This window comes from Trichoplusia ni, chromosome 1, assembly GCF_003590095.1.
Source record: "Trichoplusia ni isolate ovarian cell line Hi5 chromosome 1, tn1, whole genome shotgun sequence".
Classification (NCBI taxonomy): Eukaryota; Metazoa; Arthropoda; class Insecta; order Lepidoptera; family Noctuidae; genus Trichoplusia; species Trichoplusia ni.
The window spans coordinates 4,194,164-4,216,638 of NC_039478.1; the positions used below are offsets into that span (position 1 = coordinate 4,194,164).

The 22,475-nt window shown below is 35.3% G+C and overlaps 1 protein-coding gene across 6 annotated transcripts in view; it reads right to left on the reverse strand.

Moving 5' to 3' along the window:
• LOC113508799 (kinesin-like protein unc-104) overlaps positions 1-22,475 on the reverse strand; it is a 112,602-nt gene that overhangs the window by 12,539 nt on the left and 77,588 nt on the right. For 3 of the 6 annotated variants that reach the window (XM_026891917.1, XM_026891925.1, XM_026891934.1), the window contains 21 exons: positions 19,795-19,877; positions 16,574-16,652; positions 15,903-16,063; positions 14,846-15,030; positions 14,377-14,488; positions 13,873-14,016; positions 12,651-12,653; positions 11,479-11,642; positions 11,005-11,144; positions 10,498-10,542; positions 8,905-9,033; positions 8,389-8,592; positions 7,862-8,019; positions 7,257-7,407; positions 6,609-6,784; positions 6,084-6,198; positions 5,544-5,677; positions 4,839-5,050; positions 3,321-3,515; positions 720-857; positions 142-272 (listed from right to left, as the gene is read on the reverse strand). In XM_026891917.1, coding sequence (XP_026747718.1) covers positions 142-272; positions 720-857; positions 3,321-3,515; positions 4,839-5,050; positions 5,544-5,677; positions 6,084-6,198; positions 6,609-6,784; positions 7,257-7,407; positions 7,862-8,019; positions 8,389-8,592; positions 8,905-9,033; positions 10,498-10,542; positions 11,005-11,144; positions 11,479-11,642; positions 12,651-12,653; positions 13,873-14,016; positions 14,377-14,488; positions 14,846-15,030; positions 15,903-16,063; positions 16,574-16,652; positions 19,795-19,877 — 2,859 coding nt within the window. The remainder of the gene's footprint in view (positions 1-141; positions 273-719; positions 858-3,320; positions 3,516-4,838; positions 5,051-5,543; positions 5,678-6,083; positions 6,199-6,608; positions 6,785-7,256; positions 7,408-7,861; positions 8,020-8,388; positions 8,593-8,904; positions 9,034-10,497; positions 10,543-11,004; positions 11,145-11,478; positions 11,643-12,650; positions 12,654-13,872; positions 14,017-14,376; positions 14,489-14,845; positions 15,031-15,902; positions 16,064-16,573; positions 16,653-19,794; positions 19,878-22,475) is intronic. The other 3 variants (XM_026891960.1, XM_026891951.1, XM_026891942.1) reach the window with 3 other exon arrangements.

Here is a 22,475-nt window from a genome sequence, read left to right on the forward strand (position 1 = left end):
GTGATACTATCTTATATACTTTATTTATTTACCTGTGATAAACTTTCTATTCGTATGGTATGATATTTCTACACCATTAAATTTTAAGGGATATAATTTTCTAGGTCAGCTAGCTAACTATAACCTATATAATAAACTCACTCTTTTCGGCGTCGATAACAGCCTGCACGGCTACTCGCAGGTAGCCCTTGACGTCTCCTTTTTCATTCACGATGGCGACCTTGTGAATGAGGGGAACCGGGTACAGCAGGTTCGATAGGTATACGAAGCTCCTGTGGAACATATACATGTATTTTATATAATACGTAGTAATAGATGTTATATAGGATAATACGTAGAAATAATGTCGCCACGCTGTGTTTATGTAAACAAGGGTGATCTAGTAAAGTCTTTTATTAGGATAAAGGTAAATAGCGGAGGATATAATGGGAAAATAATATTATTAAAGGCTTTATTTAATAAATATTCCATGTTGGTAATATTTTATATTTTGATTTTTCATTAACAAACGAAAGACAGCCCCAACATATCTAAAGAACATTTATTTCGTTTTTCTTATATTTCTAAAGCCCCAGCAGAAGATTTCTATATTATAGAACGAATTCAAGAATGCTGAAATGTGATTATTTCTCAGTGCTAAACAAGGATGTATTCCAAGTGGAATTGCCAATATTCTACTTTTCATATTCAACTTAAGATGTTAGTCACAATATACTGACCGTCCAACTAGACGGAACCATGGGAATCTGTCGTAGAAGGGGTCCCCGCCGGTGACGGACTCGATGTTGTGGTCCGGGGACGTTGGGGACAACTCCGCTTCGTTGTGGTACATCTCACGCATAAGCTCCAGCCGTTGTCTGTTGGGTGTATAGAAATGAAGACCTTAATATACTTGGAATAGAGTTCAGTTTTAAATACTGAGATTAGTTTAATTTGATGCAGTATTTTAAGTTAAATGAAATGAGTTTGCTTTTAAAATATAAATTTATACTTTATAGTAGATATTATAAAGATGAATTTCAAATGAAGGGGTATTAATCTAAATTGATTATATATTTGATGTTAAATGATATGAATTTGTATTATGGCTTCAATAAAGTTGAAATTTCTTTACATTATTAGTAACATTTTAAGGTTGTTTTGGAAGATTAATTAAAATATAATTAGTGTAAAGCAAAGCTAGCTGTTATAGGTACTAATAATAAGCTGGAACCTCAAATTGAGAAAAGGAAAAATATACATTTAGCAGGACATTTTAAATTGAATTCAATATTACAATGTTTTAAGTAAACTTTCAGGAAGACTGAAATTACTTGGAATGACGACGTTTTTATAATTGGGTTTGCTTTTAAAAATAATGGATTTTTACAGTTTTAATTATTTAAAGATCTTATACACTAGTCGTGCATCACATAAATACATTGAAGGCACATCAGGGCGTTAGCACATTGCAAGCTCAAAAGAAAATAGCTTGTAAGATATTTATAATTAAAATATAGCAAAAACATTTGAAAAATCTCAGGACTTTAAAACTTCTTTTCAGTAATAGGGTAGTTGACTAATTTAACAAAACTAATTCATCGTGTGCCTTATGGTCTAACTTAGCGGAAATATGAATATTTCAGTAAAATTCAATCTGTAACACATTATATTTTATATTTTTATGAACTATTTGACATTATGGCTAAAAAACTCGCCAAACTATCATGGCAACTCGTGCTCACAATATGCTAAACATAGAACTGTTTGGTTGAGTGGATAACAAGTTTTTACAAATTATCTTTAAAAATGGATCACCAATAATATTGTAATATTGTAATAGTCAATAATATTGTCAAATGTCAAGTTTGTTTTGTGTTGCAACAAATGTCGTCACGCGTCGTGATCGGCGTTCGTTGTCACGTGACTAATGGCAATATTTTTGGAATGTTATTTCTCAAAAATAATCATGATTTATTTAATCAATGTGATTGTTTTTCACATTTACAAATATTAAGCTACCATAAAAAATAGAAATCTTCAAAATATTTGCTCACTGTCAACTACCCTATTGTCTCAAGGAATTGCTATTTAGAACAATTTTCTATTAAATTTAGTTAAAAAATGATTCTTATGGAATGATTCTTTTTTTTTTAATAATATATTTTCTATAACTATACAGCTATACCAAGAAAGAGCAATCAATAAATATTTTCAACAACTATTAAAAACAATGGAACCGACTAATAATATATATTTTTTAAATAACATATAGTTAACACATATTTCAAGTTTTAAAAGTACATTAAGTTGACACAACTAAGTACAAGGCAATGATTTGTCTATGTATGTGGTTAGGGCAATTTGGACTTAATTACATACTGCACAGGTTTCAAGATCGATTACAATGGAAAGGAAGCTACACAAGCGTGAATAAACGTTTTAAATTCATAGCAAAAATATAAGAATGATTTGTTTTTGTTAAGCCGGTATTAATACAATTAATTTTATTTAAAAATTAGTTGTATTAATACTACTTAAAATAGTTTTACATGGGTAATGTACATGACGTGCAAAATAACTCGTTATTTATAATCTTGGTCTTATTTATTTATTTTGCTTAACAGGCACATTTATGGCATGAAAAAATATTAAATTGACTTTTAATGTTCAAATATATACGTTACTGTAAATTACCGAATATTGGTAAACCTTAGGGTTAAAAAAGAAACTATTTATAGCATTACTATTAGAAGTTTGAAATCCCAAAATTTACCAAGTGAATGGTGGTAAAAGTTCAAAATGATAACAGAACGGTTCGAACTTTTACCATTAAGAGTTGGTAAATCTTAAGCCTGTACAGTAACAAATATACGAATTCAGCTTCTTTTTTTTTTCACATTTTCATTTTGTTCACAGATTGCTGTGATATTGCTTCTATATTGCAAGCTAATTGTGCGTATGACAGGCGGTATGCTCTCGGTGATACACAGCTAGGTACAGCAACCGTCGTGCGCAGTCTAGCCGGCCCTAAGGTAGTGTCCGTGTCCCTGGTTCGTCTGCCTTTGAAGCCCACAACAACGATCATACTATGACGATTAAACTGTGAAGTCATTTAGTTTTGCTATTCTATGGAAATTAAAACTGTTTGATATGTTTAGGAAGGATAGAAAAAAAACTGACGAAAGAAACGAGATCGTATTATGACGTAGGTTTAAGTTTTAAATTGTATATTAAAACATAGTATTGTTTTTGCGTATTGTATTGTCCACAGTTGAATCGCCACATGGTATAAGTACTGACAGGGGGCTTAAGCTCGGCTCGGCGTTGCGTCCACAAACCTCGAGGGCAGCAAGTTGGCTAGCGAGAGGCGCGTCTGCTGCGCGCACGCAGAGATACAGTGCAGTATGTCTGCGGGGGGCGGGGCCGCCGCCGCGGCGGGGGGCGGGGCCAGCACCAGGGGCGGGACCTCCTCGTCCTCCGCGCATACGCTCTCGTTCATGTTGTATATCTGGCGCATGAGCTCCAGCCGGTGGCTACGGACAACACATGCCATGTAGCCCCCCGCTGCCCTACCGAGCCTGACCCATCCTACCTTCGGTATATGAGAGAATATGCCTCTGCTTTCCTTTCGATAACACCATGTCGCATAGAAAAAAAAAAACTATAACCTAAAGTTATCACCTAGACAATCACGAATCTAATTTTATTTAAAAGGCATCTAATTCTATTGCCATTTAATCACTTCTAATCGTCTATACAGGCATGCCCTCTCATTTTCTCGAGCAAATGATCAGAAAATTTCCTATTCGACGATGATTTATCAAAATTCTTTTCATTTGCTTTCTATACTATAAAAAATGAGGGAATTCATAGTTATATATAAATAGCTTAGAATGGAAAATAAAAGGGATAAAGCAGCAAATTAAACAAGCGCTATTGGATATGGAATAGACATTGCATCTATACATTTAGACCTAGTAGAAGAAAGTGTACTTACCTCCAATATGTATTTACAATGTCTAGATACAAATATTATATACCTACCATAATATATATTTATTATATAAATAAGTATGTATACCAGGGCACCAGCAAACTGAGATTACTTTCATCTCTCAAGGGTTAAATAAAAAAATAAAATTATACGTACCAAAAGACCAAAAAAAATGCAAATCAACCAAAACAATGAGTGACGTCATAAGGAAACATATTACATAGTGTCACGATCAAATAAAAATAACAAAATAAAACATTTGAACATACATAAATGACTCATAGAAACCTAAATAAACTTTATAATTTCGTTTCTTTAAAATTAATTAACACTATCATCTTGTACAGTCTAGGGGCGATAAACAAAGTACTTTGAAATATAATAACATGGAAGAACTGCCCCCCCCCCCTGAAGAATGGCCCCACATTAAGACTTGTGAATCAAGAAAATGTTTTTCACCGGCCAATATTATCATTTCTATGACCTCATTATCACATAAAAAAAATCATCTTGCGTTTGTAACACAAGTACCAAACTACATAGAATTAAAACATCCCGATTCTGAACAAAAACAAAAATCTACCAATAATATATTATTTCTGAAACATAACTTCGACTTTAAATAGAATATACCTCTGTCAATCCCTACCATCCTAATTCTATTCTAAATAAAATCCCTACAACAGTAATTTCGACTCTGAACTAAAAACAAAGAAGCTATCCAAAATATATGATTTCTAAAACTTAACTAGAACTGCAAAAAACTTCTGTCAATCCGTACCTGCCTAATTCTAGACTATATAAAATCCCTACAAGAGATTTAACCTGCCCAGAACGTCTACACTATATCCTTGTAGCTTACCGCAGCTTTTCCAGTGTCCAGTAATGCGTAGCCCCATTCTTGGTGTCGGTCACCTCTACGGCTACGACCGTAGGCGCGGAGGGGCGGTACTCGTCGTCGGCGTCGTCGCGCGGGGCCAGCTCGGCGGGCAGCGGCGAGTACGGTGTGTCGGTTAATAGAGTGAACTGGAACTGGACTTTCTTGCGGAGTTCCACTGATATCGCGTTGGCTTCCTGTTAGGAACATGTGTATGGTAAGTGAGGATGTGTGAAATGGAAGTCTTGCTTATTGATACGATAAGAAAGAAGTAAGGAGCGTATAGTTTAGTCTTATGGTCAAAATTCAAGTGGAGTTCTTCTTTTGTATAAAATCATCGAATTTAACTAACACTCAAAAATATTCTAATTGTTTGGTATTTGAAATCTGAGATAAAAGGAAAAAAATGAATTAAAGAGCGTAAAGTCAAGTCTAATGGATAAAATTGAACTCCTGGTGTGATTGCCCAGATTACAAATAGAACTCTCATTTTCTATTAAATCATCGAATTTTACCAACACTAAAAGAAATATCTAATTACATATTTGGTATTTGAAATTGCAACAAAACATATTTAGTAAGTTAACTTTAAAAGACAATACTGTGACTACTTAAAACAACTTTTTATCTCCTGATTCGAGTATTCCCTTACCTAAATGACTTCTTCTTCAAAAAACGTTAATTACAAACCTTCAGGAAGATAGCATTTCCCCACAGGTCGTCTCTGAGGGAGGTGAACTGATGGTACTTCCATTTACGGAAGGCCCACGCGGCAAGACCGACCTCGCGGGCGGACCAGCACTCTGTCTCGAATAGGGGGTTCACTGCGGACGAAAATGAACTTTATAGCTATGGATTTAGAGTTTAAGTTTAGTAAATATTTTGATGCTAAAACTGAGTAGCTAATTGTAAAATATCTGAAGATCTGTTATTATCTTATTCTTCTTATTCTTCTTATCTGTTTAACAAATTTTTAGGCATTGATAATTTAATTTATTAATCTGGAAAATATTTATTACATGTATGATAATAAGATCTAGATATAACTTTCCAGTATACGCTGATAGGCGTATCTAGTAATAACAAAACTTATATTGTATCTTAATGACAGTTCTTTAGTTGCGAACAAACGATTACTTCAGCAATAAGCAACAAAAAGATCGTATATTCAGAAAAAGTCTTGCTTGTTACTATTCCCTTCATAAAATGTATATAATTATCGTATCTTACCGAAGATATCCTCATCGTTATGGAAGTCCTCCGGCGTGTAGGAGCTGTACATGGACATGGTGACGCTCTGCTCCTCCACCTGACGCTGCAGCGCGTCGATACGGGCCTCGTAGTTCTGGAGGTTAAATCGTCAGGTTAACATACAGCGGAATTTAAAATGAATAAGTATAGTGCAATTTTGGGCAAGTTTTTAAGGAATTTGTCATATTATAACACTTAAATCTATCAGGCTATATCCTGTTTCAAATGTATGCGCCAAAGAATGTAAAAGCCGATGCTAACATATTTTACGAAAAGAATAGGCCGAAAAAGAGAGATGAAAATAACAAAAGACTTCGGTTAGCGAGACTTTAATAGGAGAATTCATCAGCCTTGATACATTTTAGTGTCATAAATTGTATGAATCAGGCACAAATTTAACACAGGCTCCAATCAATTTAGAAGTGCTAAAATACATAAACAACCTAACCTAATCTACCAAGCACTGCATCCCTTTAAAGCTTCAACTACGTCATCACAACCCACCTTGCGCTGCTCCTCAAACTGCTGGTCAGCATGTTCCTTCTCCCTGCGGAACTGCTCCTCGAGAGCCAGCAGCCGCTTCTGCATCTCTGCCTTCAGGTCGATGCCCTGTTTCTCCAGCAGCTCGCACTGCGCGTAGTCCCAGTCCACGTTCTTGCCGTCGGCGTCAGTTGTACCTGCTGTGGATAACAATATAACGTTTAACATAATATACAGAATTATATGTTTACGAGTAGTTGGTATCACTGTTCGTGGTAAAGTAAGTAGGAATTTCTACTACCCTGCGACATTTAATAGAGATAAGATATTCTTCTTTTTTGGTGAAAGTTAATTGTCAATTTGAATACAATTTCATGATATTCAATAGAGATATTTCTCTTTTTGGGTTAAAGTTAATCATTGAAATAAAATCTCATGATTTAAACAAGAAAATTTTCACTGAAAGAATTTTTTATATCGTTTGAAAAAAAATCTTAGGACTTTTTTCGGTAAAAACAAAATGTCATTTGTCACCAAAATTTTCATTTACCTATCTGACAGTCATATTATACGTATCTTTCATATTCACAAATAAAGTATTCAGTAACTTATTGTCATAAAAGTCTGATTGTACATAAAAGTACAATCTTCTAAGTCTAAAGTCTAACTTACAATCATTCTCAACATTCTCGGGGGTATCAGTGAGTTCCTTGTTGTTGTTGACAGGTTCCTCGCGTGGCTGTCCAGGGTGAGCGAAGCGGAACACGTGGTTCTTGCCCAGGATCACACGAGAACCTGACTTCAGGATCACTGGTTCTGTGAGCTGTGGAGGTAGAGGGGTTAGACAATTGTTCATCAACGTTATTGATATTAAAGGTATAGATAAACTAAGGAGATTCTGCCAATTTCTATTCCCTGGAGGCACTTTCAAACTCATCCGAGAGGTCGACTCCAGCGTCTCAAAAAAGACATGTAAAAGTGATGAAATATCCTATTTGCAGAATAAATGATTTATTTTCATTTAAATATTATTGGGAAGGAAGCGTAAGAGCTCAATAATATTACTTTAACAAGTTGAAGAAGATTTTTTTAGTATCTCTTAAAGCAAAACTTTTCTCCCTCGCAAAAGCAAAGCATTGCTTCTACAACAGCAAAAGTCCTGTAAGAATTATTTTTGCAGAAGGATAGATCTTTGAATTGGATTTTTTTTTCATTTTCTTATAAGGCGTAAAAATGTCGCCAACGGACCTCCATACCTATTCATTATTTTTGCTTACCTCTCGTCCATTAACATAGATGAGGGCATCCCGATGTGGGATAAGAAGTATAACACCATCAGTGTTCTCGAAGATGCAGTGCTCACTCAGAATGTGTGAGCCTGACAGCTGGATGTCTTGAGGGACGTTAGCCTCTGATGTACCGACGCGGGTTACGCCTGGGAACAAGATGGTATAATAGTTGATGATGATTATTAATCATTGGACAGTGTTGTATTGTATGAATTGTGGTTCTAAACTTTTAATCTTCTGTTGGTGTAATATTTATCTAGTCATTTACCATCAACCACGTCCATTCCAAAGTTAAAAAAATTTGGATTTTTATAAATTTTGCTTTTACTTTTTTGCTTCGAAAGCTTTGAATTGATCCTATCATTTGTTTTCAGACAAATTAAATCAACCAATATACTGATTCTAGATTCACCATGTCCAAAATAAAGGCTATCTATTTATCACACTATCATCTTCTTAACAAGTCGACTAATGGCAGAAGTAATTATAACTTAAAATCCCCCAAAGCTACTCACCGTTCTTTATATAGTATATGAGGCATTCAGACAAGTTAGGATCCTCGTTCAGGTTGACGAGATGCGGGGACTTCTTCGGCGAGTATATCCCCACAGTGATGCCGCCCTCGCGTACTGCGAGACCCATCTCGGCGAACACAGCTTCACGCTGCACACGGATCTGTTCGGTACGTTTTAACTTCTCTTCCCATGTTTCGTTCAGTTCTGAAGGTTGTAAAAAAATATTTTGAAGACTTTTTGGCATATTTAAGAGGTGATAGATGAAGATCTGAATATGATTGTAAAATTTTAAAGCCTTTACTCAAAACAGTCGAGTATAGAACTTACACACTTAGTCAAATTTTTGGGAATTTAAAAGTTACCCTTTCTTTTAAGACAAGGAATATCACAACAATATTTATGTTGTTGATAAATCCTATCACCACACGTTACTTCTTCCAAATCTTCCTCAATAATCACTCATTCGCAGCTTTCCTTTATAAAATCCAAGCCTGTTAGTAAAAATCTCACACATACCGGCAATAAGTTTCTCCGAGGCTTGCAGCTGATCGACGGCCTCCTCGGCGATGGTGGTGGCCGCTCGCGACAGCTTTGGAGACAAGACCTCCGCCTCGCTCTTCTTGCGCTGAGGCGAGTTTTCTTCTGCTGTCATATTAAACAACATTAGCATTCACATACTTATTCTGGTAAACGAAAACTAGGTTGAAACGTTTTAGAAATGGAAACGTTTCGAAAACAAAAAAGAGATGAACATTTTTGGAAGCACAGTGGCTTTTACACTTCAGAATACGACTTTTGCAAGTAAATTTTCAGGGGTTCCAAAATTTCGGAACAGTAGTTGAAACTGTTCGAGAACTTTTGTCTTGGGACTCAAATGGATATAGAAGTCGACTGCTAGTGACGTGACGTTGTGAATCGATTCGGATCTAAGTAGTTGCTGTGTAGGAATCGTGACTGTGTCGTGCACGAAGGTCAAAATGCCTTGTTATAGGTTTGAGGTCTCTTTGCATTGCGCTACTTTGTGCTCGTTATATTAAATCGATTATTTGTCGAAGCACATGTAGTTCAGTGTAGATTTTCTTTTTTAATAATATTATTATCTTTTTTTTAGTCTTCCTAAATCTTAAATAAAGAGAAATAGTTCTGTTAGAACATCTTTGTGTGCACATTACGACACAGATCACATTGCATAAGTTAAACAACATTTATATTTAAAATAATATTGGTTATGTGATTACATTATATCTACGCATAAAATAAATATTTGACACCAAAAATTATTCTATTTTGACACAAAATATAATGGGAAAACATGCAAGGCTTCTGAAGCTAGGAAGCTTTTGTCGTAGCAATGCAATATTCATATAACAGCCGTTTGCGACCAAAGGGAATTTCGAACTAAAAGATACACCAATATTTGTTATATGGCCGCCAACGGACAGATGTGGACCCGCTATACAATCGATTTTGAAGTTGTTAGTCCAATATTGGTCCAAATGTTGGCCAAAATGAAATTTGAATCGTTGAGCCAAGTCATTGTCGAAGCAGAAAATATAAGTTTGTTGGTTGGTAAATAGATTTCTGCTTTAACGTGATCAATTGAAATTTATCTTTTTATGAATCAAAATCGATTGTCATCATAACACGGATCAGAGCATTATATAATATTCTATTAATACATATTGTATATACGTTTAAATGTAATAAAATACATAACAGCACACCAAGTACTTACTACATACACTAACTGTATAACCATGTTTATAATAGTGTTTCAAACCAACACCAATACATAGTGATAGAAGCATCAGATAATTATAATATATATACCGGTGGCGTGACCCACATCATATAGTATATAATATTCTTATATATTCGTGAAGTGATAATACTATATTATATGCCTACTAACGCCACAAGCTCTGGACAAGGGTGCAAAATAAATTGCTTCATTTTCAATAAGTCAGGCTGCCAGATTATAGTCCAAAAGGTATATCAAAATTTTGTTTTTTTTTGTGTCTGGCAACCCCGATATAAAATGGAGGCTAAGCGTACAGGTGGGGTGTACAGATGCAAAAATGCGCAAGCCTCTTTATCGGTGTTACTTACTGGTAGGCTGTTCTTTCTTTTCATAAAGGACTCTACCATCAGGTCCTAGTTCGTGTGGATTTTGGAAACAGAATCAAGTTTTAGTATCAGGAATATTAAACTTAATTCAAAGGGTTTAACTGTGGCGTGTCTTAACTAGCGATGTTCGTTCACTATGAAACAATCACACAGAACGATCTATCCGATCACATGACGACTAAACAACCTAACTCAAACACAAGGCCTAGAATAAGCTTTCATCACGGTCGGTAGACTAACTGACTTATTATTTCAGTACATAAATATCCAATAATCTGATCTTTAATCGAGTTCTCATGTATTATTTTTCTTCTGGCAATCCGTTCCGTATTATTAAATTTTACTTTTGGATTGGCCACCTTTTTTCATTTTTTCAATTTAGGTTACAGAAAAGTGTGCCTTGACATTCGTAACTTAACGTTCAAAATCAGTTGATCTACCGACCACCAACAAAGGTACCTAGGCCATCCCTTGCCGCTAATAACCTACCTTCTTCGACGTCGATGCCCTCAGCCTTGAGCAGCTCTCGTAACTTGAGTATCTCTTCTTTGAGTTCTCGAATAAGTTTCGCGTTGGCATCCTCGTTGACGACCGCCTTGCACACGATCTGTTTGGCGCGGTCGGCGTATCTGAGGGAGTGGAAGTTAATTAGTTTTGATTACTATAACAAGTCTCTTGAGGTGGATTCATAATTATTTGATAACGGTTTACTCTCCCGTACGTATCGCGATTGCCGGCTCACAAGTCAAAGTGGGCGAATTGGTTGAAACAGTTCAACTTGCGACGCCACTTGAATTAAATAATCAATAATTTTATAAGAAACAGATTTAAAGCTGTATTATTTTGGAAGCTGATCTGATGGTATGAAGTTAATTTTGTCCAACAAAACATTACCTACTTTTTAAGTTTTGGGCACTAAACTTTTCATTTGTGTCATTTTTTACTAGTATAATGATAGGTTACCTGAGTGTACTAAGAGTTTCATCGAAGTTAATATCAGCTGGTGAGATAGCAGCTATCATGGCCGTCTTGGAGTTGCCTCCGAGGTTCTCACGCAGCAGCCACGTCAGCACCGAGTCACGGTACGGGATGAAGTCAGCCTTCTTCGACTTCTTACTCTTCGACGCCTAAGAAACATCTTATATTATGAAGAGGAAACTTTTGGGTACAAGCTAGAGGGGGCTATCTGCATTACCCTCGTGATAAGCTCAGCTTGGTGTGCCTGTTCTAAGTTTTAGTGTGACAGATATTGCAAGGTATTGCTATTTGATATTGCTTCCTCTAATCTAATTTGATCAACTAATTTTTTTGGTAGTTGTTGGTTGCGACGACCAGTCTTTTCAATGGATTCTGTTTAACTTCATTCATTAAGGGTTGTACGGACGAAATAGGCACATCATGCAAAAACCTGGAATTAATTTGGATCTGGTTCTACTGGAAGTCGCATCCACCAGTGTATTTGAAGCAAAATGCAATTTATGTGCATTGCTATAGAGTGCATTTTCGTGCACATCCTTGTGATATCTGTTACAGACTTATTAAAACTTAGAGCGGGCAAACGTAGCGTTAGGCTGTTTTGCAAATGGTGCCGCAAAAATACGCACTGTACTGAATTGTGTACTATAGTGATGTTTTTTTCTAGTGAAAATTATTTCTATTAATACAAAAATCGATAAAACCGAGGCAAAAGGCAAAATTTAAAAAATCTTCAAAACTCTTAGCAATTGAAGCTGAACTCTTAAGCTTTTAGGCAATCGAGGGTTTGTGAGAATCACTCACAGTGCAGTGAACCCGCTCTCAGCAAAGCTCATGGAATATATTGAATTATGTGACACTAGAATGAATTCAAAACAACGATCATGTTTAGCATCCCACACACTGGAGAGAAATTTGGCATTATAATTGTATTTCCATGTAATGAGATTCCGCTTCCATTAAATCAATCATTTTTAAACTACTCATCGCTTGAACAAATGGTACAATAGCTCTATCTCGCTCTAACGATGGCCCTTTCACAAAACATGATAGTTCGTTTGAATAACATTTCTAGTATCACATACTCAATAGATGGGGGTCAATATAAGTATTAATTAAAACACAGACTGCTAGCATTCCGTTAATAAACTCCGACTTACCGACTATAATATAGGTTCCGAGGAAACGGTGCAAAACAAACGTGAACCATTTGTTAGTAATTAGCTTATACTATAGCGCCGAACAGCAAATCAGAAAAAGTAATTTTCTATTAAAAGGACATTTTTTTTCTAATTAAAATTTTCTAAGAATCAAAAAATGGTAAAATTTCATATTTCAGGGATCATTTTTTTTCTAATTAAAATTTTCTAAAGTATGTTGATGACTATTCTGTCTAAAAATTTGTAGACAGATATTTCTGCTTTACTATTTCGGCGTTTACACTACATACTTACATAATGTTTATTAGTCAATTTCTCCGAATGTTGGTGTATACAAAATTATTTTTATCTTCACAAGAGACGATTCAAATTGATATAAGACAATTACATCAAATTAATCATTTTAATTTAAACTGTACTTACAACAATAAGTAAAGTCGACACAAGAAGTAGTCGAAAATATTGCTTGAAAATCAATCAAAATTTCAGAATTATAATTGCATATGTTTTTTCATTAATTCTTCAATTTTAGTTTTGTAATAACAAATTGATATTGTTATTACAAATATTTCAGTATTATATTTGTTTCTGTGTAGTTTTAGAATCAACAATCGAGCAATTTACAATTACTCTGATTAATTAAATTTTTAACTAAATGTATGAAAAACATCCTCTATTTAGGGAAATAATTCGGTGCGGATATTTCCAAATAATTATAGTTGTTGTTATTATAATAATACATTTAGTTAAACATATTTCCTACTTCACTACAACACCAATATAAATGTAAATTTGTTTTATGTCAATTCAATTTTACATATCACTGTAATTGTAAAAATTTCGATAAGGGCTCGCTATTTATCAAATTTAAAAGCAGTGGGAGCATGGAAGTTTGAAATACACGGATAGCCGAGTAGTATAGGTCTCCACGTCACACCCAGTGTGCGCTACGCGTTGCAGGTTTTATACCCGTGTAGGACAAACATTAGAGTCTGGGTGTCCGGTGCATGTAGTTTAAATGTTTGTGAAATCTCCGCGACACAAAGATTAAAAAGCAGGAGCAATTTCAAAAGAAAAGAAAGAAGTTAGAACATGTAGCGTTGACCCCAAGTAAGTCCAAATAAGGGCAGAAAAGAGATTTTTCAATTTTCTTAAAATGAAATTGACATAAAACCAATCTAGCCACTACCCACAACGAGAGCCACAATACAAAGTTACTCACAATCTCAGCGAGGGCTGATATCACTTTGCCGAGAGTGGTCAGTGACTTATTGATGTTCGCGCCTTCCTTCAGACGCGTACCCTTGGCGCCCGTCGAGTCCGCTCGCTCGGACCCAGCCAAATCCACCAGGGAGATTTTTGATACCTGGAAATTGAACATGTGTATGAAATTATCATTTTACTCCAGAACTAGTTCCCTACCGATTTCGCAAATAGACATCCACTACCGAAGAGTAAATCAGTACATAACGATTTAATCTGTTAAAAAAACGTGTTAGTGTAAATTAAGACGTAACCCTTTGACAATAAAGTTCACATTGATGATTTGCTTCTTGTAGCTCCCAAGTATCAAAGCATCTGCTCCAACTTTTGACACAACGTAGGTAAGAATAGAATAAATGATTATTGTTTACAGAAATAGTTCTCAAAACTATTACTAGGAGTTTGTTAAGGTTTGTAATCATTATAACTCATTTAATTCAGAAAATAATTTATTTTTCTTTACCTTCTCCGACATGAGGTTGGTGGTCTGGTCATGTCGCTGTTGTGTGAAGAATATGGTGAAGACAGCGTGAGAACGTGACGAGGTCTCGTTCATGTTTGTTGCTGCCACAGTCCTGAGAAAATATATTGTTACAATAGAGGCTTGTGGTAAGAGAAATTCATCTTTACGGAGTTTTGGTCCACATAACAGTAAAATTGTTTTTGATATTCATTTAGACATTTTAATTAATTCCAATATATGATGTCGATGACCTTGTAGATAATTTAATAGTTACATACAATAATGAGTGCACAACGACATAAAACATAAGAAGGTTGTATGTTATGGACAAAGTTAATCTATACTACTATTAGCATCTTAGTCATGATAAAATGAGTCTGGCATAGAACCGTAAAAATTGGTACGAGGAAGTAGAGGCTTATGCCCAGCAGTGGGAGGGCAAGGTTGTGGATGATAATGATAAAATTACCTAGCCTTGTTTCCCTCATCGATGAGGTCGTAGATGTCCTGGTAGGAGGTCACAGCGAGCTTGCTGAGGTCCTCCACGTAGGGTCCGAGGGCCGGGTGTTCACGGACACGCAGGTTGCCCTTGTTCTTAGGGTTCAGGAGATCGCGAACTCTCTCGCAGTATATCTCCATGTATGAGACTTCCACCTGTTTGAGTTGTAAAATAATAGTTGCTTAATAGGTGAAGAATTAAAAAAGTATTAGTATTATGTTCGATTGCAGGAAAACACCAGAGTACACGTGCAAGATATTTAAAGACAAAGCTGACATTTAGATAAGTTAGGATCTCGAAGATAAAACTACAAAAAAAAAAAACATTTCAATCTGGGTAAAAATTTCTCTTTAGCATTGCAATGAAACACAGCTTGTCTTTAACAAGCAAATATGCCGAAATATTTGGTAAGAACATTTGATATACATTGGAGAAATTCTATCACGGTCAACGACTTCAAAAATGTATTTTCCCCAAATGTTTCCTCCAAGCAAGTCAAAGAGAAGGCATCTTATATTAGTGGCCTTATTTTCGTCCACAAAATACATTTCCCTCAATTTCAACGTCAAGAATTATTAACCAGATTGTGATCTACAATCCGCGGCACAATTTAATCTGAATATTCATGAAAGTGGAACTCGATCCGCTTAGTAGAGCAGTCTCCGAAAAATATTCAAACATCTGTTGTTTAATTTATACGTATTTCTTTGGGAGGTTATTATTTTTATTTTAGTGTTGTATCATAATCTAAATCTCTTTTGAGCAGAAATTTTAATGTCATTTTAATGTCAAAAATTATAATGTCTGATTTAGATTTAACTTGACAAGGGTAATTAAGTTATTGATTATTTAAGATTGAATATTTGGAACCACTACTTAAAGCTCAAGACGTGCATTTTCAAGACTATTTTATGTGTATGCTAAATTTTCTTAAAGTTTCTCGCTGCATAGCTAAGTTTGGAATTTGCCTGAATAGACACAAGTTCCTTCTAAGCCCGCTTCTTAACACGACACACGCTATACTGACCGAATATTTAAGATCATCTGAAGTGGTCTGCCTGATGCGCCTGAAGAGGTCTTTGCAGATCTGAGGGATGATGCCCTCCTGGCCATCCTCCCCTCGTCCCATCATCGTGTAGGACTTGCCCGCACCAGTCTGGCCGTAAGCGAATATGCATATGTTGTAACCTGTGAGAAAAAAGAGTCAGTATATTGTATTCAGTTGTAGAGCAAAAACGAGGAAAAGATAGAGTTGAAGTAATATTTGAAGATGCTTTAAGTTGCCTGATTGATCATATATATCACTCCATAGAATGGAAAACAATACCTTAAAAAAAATTTGGCGGGTTCCAAACAATGACAATGATTGTATGAAACCCGCAATACTGCCTGAAGTGCAGTGGGAAGGCACCACACTTATAGTTTGTAGATAATAATATTTATACAATGAACTCATTTGAATGAAAGCTTGTGAGGTTTACTAATGCCCTTGTAGCTATTGATCAAAACCTAGTATAATCATTACTTTCAACACGTTAGTGTCACTTTTGCAAAATGCGCCAGAACATAACAAAAATCTTAAAACAGCCTTAGATAAACCCAATCTCAGATGCGCGGATATGGACATTTTGCAAAAAACGAAAGTTGAACACTCGTAACGCGTCGGTGAAAGTCAGGAAGGAAAGTGTATGTTATTACCGTCGAAGGCGTGCTGTAACATCTCCTCGCCGATGTCTTTGTACACCATGACTTGGTCCGAGAACTGCGCGTCATTGGGCTGTGGAAAAAAAAAGAATTAAATAATGAATATTGAAGAAATACTAAGATTTAAAAAAACGTGTAAATGACTCCCCCTCAGTAAACCTTTGAAACACAAAATAATTCCCCTTTAATATAAAACAAACTAAATTGAAATCGTTCAACCCGATCGAAAGTAACAATGCCTTAATCGGATGGAAGTCAGACTTTAACATCTCTCTTTGCACTTTGGGGGTTCACAAAAGTAGGTTATGCATAGAAAAAACCAGGAGTAAGCGGTCGTTTATTTGTGTTTGTTGTACACTAATCAGGATTATAATTTGTTTAATAAGGATCAAATATCTCTGGTCAGGTGTGGATTTGGAGCAGCTTGCCATATCAAATACAAGTAAAAAGAAATTCATAGAGAAAACAGATACAATATTCTAACTTAAAAGTAATTAAATAGGATTAAAATAAGCATCTGGCGTTTTATGACCGTCAGACAGAGTATCGCATACATTTGTATAATAATAAATTAATTACGCTCAACCCTCGAATGCAAAAGAAATTGCAAATTAAGTAAATTCTTCAGTATTCGCTTGGTACCTAGCTATGAGTGCTGTATTTTTACACATAACGGTATACAATGGTTATATTATATCCAAGAACACTTTCTATCGCTTCTTTATCTGTTATTCTCAATTCTCATTAAATGCGTTTTATGCTGGTTTACATAATCTTCATGACTATGAATCAGCCTGTTCATTTATTAGCTGACTATCTCGTCAAAGAGGTAAATTAAATAATTGGATATTTGCCAAAAAATATAAAATAAGTCGACTTAACAAAAGATTGGTAAAGTATATTTTCTAATTTTTTTCGCATCAAAGATGGAGAAATATGTATTATAAGTGTTAGTGTGTATTGCAAGTTTTAGCACTAACTATTTATTTAACGAAAAAAAAAAATTTTCTATAATTACAAAATTATTTTAAGTTATTGCACCCAATACATGATGACCGCAAACCGACAAGGTTGTGGCGGGGGTACCGCGCTCAATGGTCGTAAATTTATCATTACAGTGCAATCTCCGATCGGATGGCCGGTCGATGCGGTCGAGTGGTGATTGCGAATACATGTCATGGTGTTATTGTGTTATCGATTTGTTTGCTGTACATGATGCTTTGTAATGGGAACATTCGAATGGACAGTAATTTAGGCATCTGATTAAAGGTACGGCAGTTGATTTTTATAAAAATACATGCTAAGAATTCGGGTAATTGTAACTTTGTTGTTGGTGGCTATACTATAAATGCACTAGTTGATCGATTGCAGTTTAAGCTACTTTTGAAACGGTTAGTCCGTGGATGGGTGATCACCTAGGTCAAAACGAGTTCCTCCATGTTTCGGCACGTTAAATTGTGGGTCCCGGCTGTTATTCATACGTCTTTACCAGTGGACACGGATAGTCAGAAGCTAGAAAGTCTGACAACCAGTCTGACTAAGGGGTTTTGTGTTGCCAAGGTAATTGGGTTCAGGTGGTCAGATAGGAAGTCACTCCTTGGAGGACCTCAGCTCAGTCCTCCTTATTACAGAGATATTCAGGTTTGCCGAATCAGAAATAGTAGGGGAAAAGGCTAGGATGATGATAACATAGAGATATTGCAGTTGAGGTAGTTGTACTTGTGTTGTTATTGTTGTTGCACTAGTAATGATCGTTGCCTTCATAACAATTTTCTTGTTATGTGAGTCATATATAAACATAGCTATTGTTAAACTACGACTACTACTGACACTATCCTTGGGTCAGCGAAGTTACTATACAAGCAAAATATGTTTAAATGTCTTGTTTAATTGCCAGACTTCAGTCACTAACCGATTGTCCAACAAGTATATTGAATAAATCCTTGAGTACAAATTACACTATTCAACAACCTTAAGAACTACATTTTCAATAAGGGATTCGATGTTATTATACAGTATGCTACAGCTTAGTAATCGGATAACAATGTAGCCTGCATCCTGCATCCAATATGGCTGCCGTCCAAAACGGAGCGAGTGGTATGTGGGGAATCTTGTTACAAGGCGAGACCTGCACATGTGCGAAATTGATCGATTACTGCGAAACGATGATTGAACTGTGGAATAGCAAGACTAATACTCAGATGGAAATATTATTTTAATTTAGTATAGCGAAGAATATTGTTTTTACAATTGTATACTATTTTTTATCAAATGTTAGTTTTTTTTTCATAGTTTTCTTGCAGTCATGTTTGTAGTATGTTTTTGTAAATAGGTATCTTGCAGCGGAGTTTAAGTTTTGCTCTTCACTGTGTTTTGATCAATACGAAATTAGACAATCAACTGACACTTAAACCTAAAAATAATAATTTTGCCTAAAAGACGAGAGTTCCAAATCCAAAACTTTGTTACATAAGATTTTCACATTTTCAAAGAACATCCATTCCAGAAAAAGTAAATCTAAAGATCTTGAGATAATATTACTAGACCTTTTTACCCAAACACACGATCAGTTTATTTTCGTAGCTGTTAATACAAAACCAATAACTATTGGGTACTGATTGATTACATGTTGTACCCGCAATCCCATCGCCATGAAAGTTGAGTAAGAGGATCCAATCTATTTTGTATTGGTCAAAGATCATTGGTTAATACAGTGGCTGTGTGGGTGTATGTTTTAGGACACTCAAGTTGCAACAAACTATCCCTGTCATACACTTACATATCTATACGAAACATTATAAATTTAACAATTAATCCACGCGATTAATTGTCGTCATTTTGATGTCCGTGACGATGACGTTGGTGCTTGTGCACTACAAACTAGGTGATCTTTAATTTTGTAATACGAAAGTAAATTTGAGAACAGAGCCAATTAGGTGCTCTATCTCAGTAACTTCTACCTTTGTAGTGTCTCTTATATGATAAAGCGAACTACGTATAATATCGTTGACATTCCATGCATTTAAATGTATCTTACAATTCAACGTCAATTTGGAAATAATACAAGAAAATAATAACTATCAGAATACTAGAACGACACATAGGTAAATGACGTTTTAATATATCTACTCTCTATGTTTAATTTGAGAGTGCTAAGGACGCGACATTGCTATGCGTCGTTCTTGCATGATGATAAATTGTTTAAGGTTACTTACATCATGAGACCAGTATGAGAAATCAAAATTGAAGCTTTTTGCGCCATCCTTACTGCCGGGGGGTGCCTTCGGGTTTACTATCACTGTAACAAAAGAAAGAGCTTGTTAATATTACATTTAAAAAGAAAAAAATCATTACAATAAATAGGAATTTTCCACGATCTGTGATAAATGTAAAAAAATAATAAAAAAACAACATTAAAGGACATATATTTGTAATTCAAATTCCTTTTTATTAAAAAAAAGTCTCTTGCATTAAGGAATTTAATCCTTTTGTCACGCTGGATTTTACAAACAAACAAAACACAAGCACAAAGGTCGATCGGTCGATCACACCTGTGGGCTTGGCGTGGTAACCTCAACTACTCGGCTATCCGTGTAATCTTCATGAAATGCATTTCATAACAAACTACGAGTATCTATAGAAATCAACCACCGCACTTAAGGAAGGAACAAAAAAAGGAAATGGAAGGAACTTTATTAATCTATTTAACGTCTTTTATGGTCCAAAGTATCCAAACAAATCATCAATCCCTAGTCCTCTTATCAAATTGTGTACTCAGTACTTAATAACTTATCCTAGTCGCTCATTAGCCAGCCATCATAAGCCACAGTTCGCACCAGTCTCGTAAACGCGCTCTTTTCCATCGTAGAGCTGGCGTCGCGACGCATCGATCGCGGCGCCACAACGCACGGCGCCGTTTGCCTGCATTCTAAAGACTGGTGCACAAAAGCGAAGTAGCGCTTTTCAAATGTTTCTATAGCTGAGCGTTAATTGCGTGATGACGTTGATGTTTGTTTTTTTGTGTTGCCTGAGCTGAATTGTGGAGATAGGTATTTATGTGTGCAGTGTACCAAAATACAGAATGCGATGTACCTACTTATTAAAACAAAGATTTGAAATATAATCTATGATTCTATATTGATTGACTTTTTATTTTTATAAACGCTGTGTAGATTGTTAACAAATAATTTCTAAATCCAAGTTGATTTACACGGTAATATTTTAATCGGACAATTTACCGATGATATCATTTTCTAAATATAGACGAGATATCTCAATTTCTTCGAAGAAACTTGATAACTTAACTCAAGAACAGGCATTCAAATTTGACTTCAAACATCTAAGTTTAATAGAAACAGATTGAAAAGCTAGTTCTAAACTCTTAAGTGCTTCTTAAACTTAATTCCGTTTATCTATTATCTCAGTCAAACTTAGAATTACTTTGGGATTACGTTACATTTCATTAATTAATTTTGTTTTATTGACTCGTATAATCGTCTTAATGTTTTTAAATTAGATAACGATGTTTTGGGGGTATTAACCGACCCCATACAGAAGCCCTAATTCAATAAAGTCCCCCATTCATAAACCTGATTTACACAATTTAATAATGTATGAGTAAGCGTTGTTTTGTCGCTCTCCTGCACTCAGCTTAATATGACTCACAGCTGCAACGCCACCATACTGTGCCAAAGTACGTAGACATTTTCCTCTTGGCTCATGTTTCTATTGCTACATAATAATATTTCCTTGCATTATGTATGTTGTGAATTTAATTAAATGAAAATAGTTTGTGATTTAGAGAAAGCTCGAATTTTGCTAACCATTTTTTGGGAACAAAGACTGCTCACTTTATAAACGTAAAGCCGGAACCGAAATGGGGATTTAAATTACTATTCTATGTATTATGAACTTTCTGTGTACCAAGTTTAATCGAAATGCGTTCAGTTGTTTGTGTATGAAAAAGGAACAAACATACTTACATACAAACTTTCGCGTCTATAATACTAGTTGGATCAGTTAGTTTTGGTTTGAGTAACATCAAACACTGGGTACTAGACATACGCAATGTAATTCTTTCACAACTTAACTCTTTCGTCAAATGTTTTCCTTATCTTTGTAAGTCATACAAGCAACATTGCAACCACTCACAGCTAGAAACAGCGCTAACATTCCCGAGCGAAGCAAACAATCAAATAGAGAGCAATGTTATTACTCTTTGTTTCCCCTAGCGTATAACATTCACAGAGAATTATGAGATTAAATTTCTATTCTTAACAAGATATGTGCTGTAAGAGTGCTGGATCAAATAAACGGAAAAGACTTTTCAAGAAAGAAACTTTGACAATTATTTTAGAAAGGTTCAAAGTGAACTATTTATGACGTTCTGTAATAGGTATTACTAACTTGTACCACTTAACTACTAGTACTACTTAACAAATGTCAAATGAGCATCAGAATTAACAGAGATTTTAATCTGAATGGCATTTTAGCATTCAGCAGTTTTTTCAATCGACTTCAAAAAGGATGAGGTTCTCCATTCGTCTGTTTTACCACATCATCATCATCATCATCATCATCATCATCATCCACAGCTTTTTCCTCCCACTGCTGGGCTGCTGGGCATAGGCCTCCCCTTTCTCGTGCCAATTTCTCCGTTACCACATCAACCGATTTTTTTTTTCATCTAACGTGAAATATCTGTCTTTTAGTCCTATAAATTTCATCATACTTACTCAGTAGATTTCAATAGGTTACTACACACTAAGCACTATATAGGCAGAGCACATCAACAACTTCAGAATAAATATGAGTCAGGCGCGCACCAGCGGTGCTCGCTGATGCATGAGTCAGCGCCATCGCAACCAGACGTAAAGGAATACATCCGTATTTACGA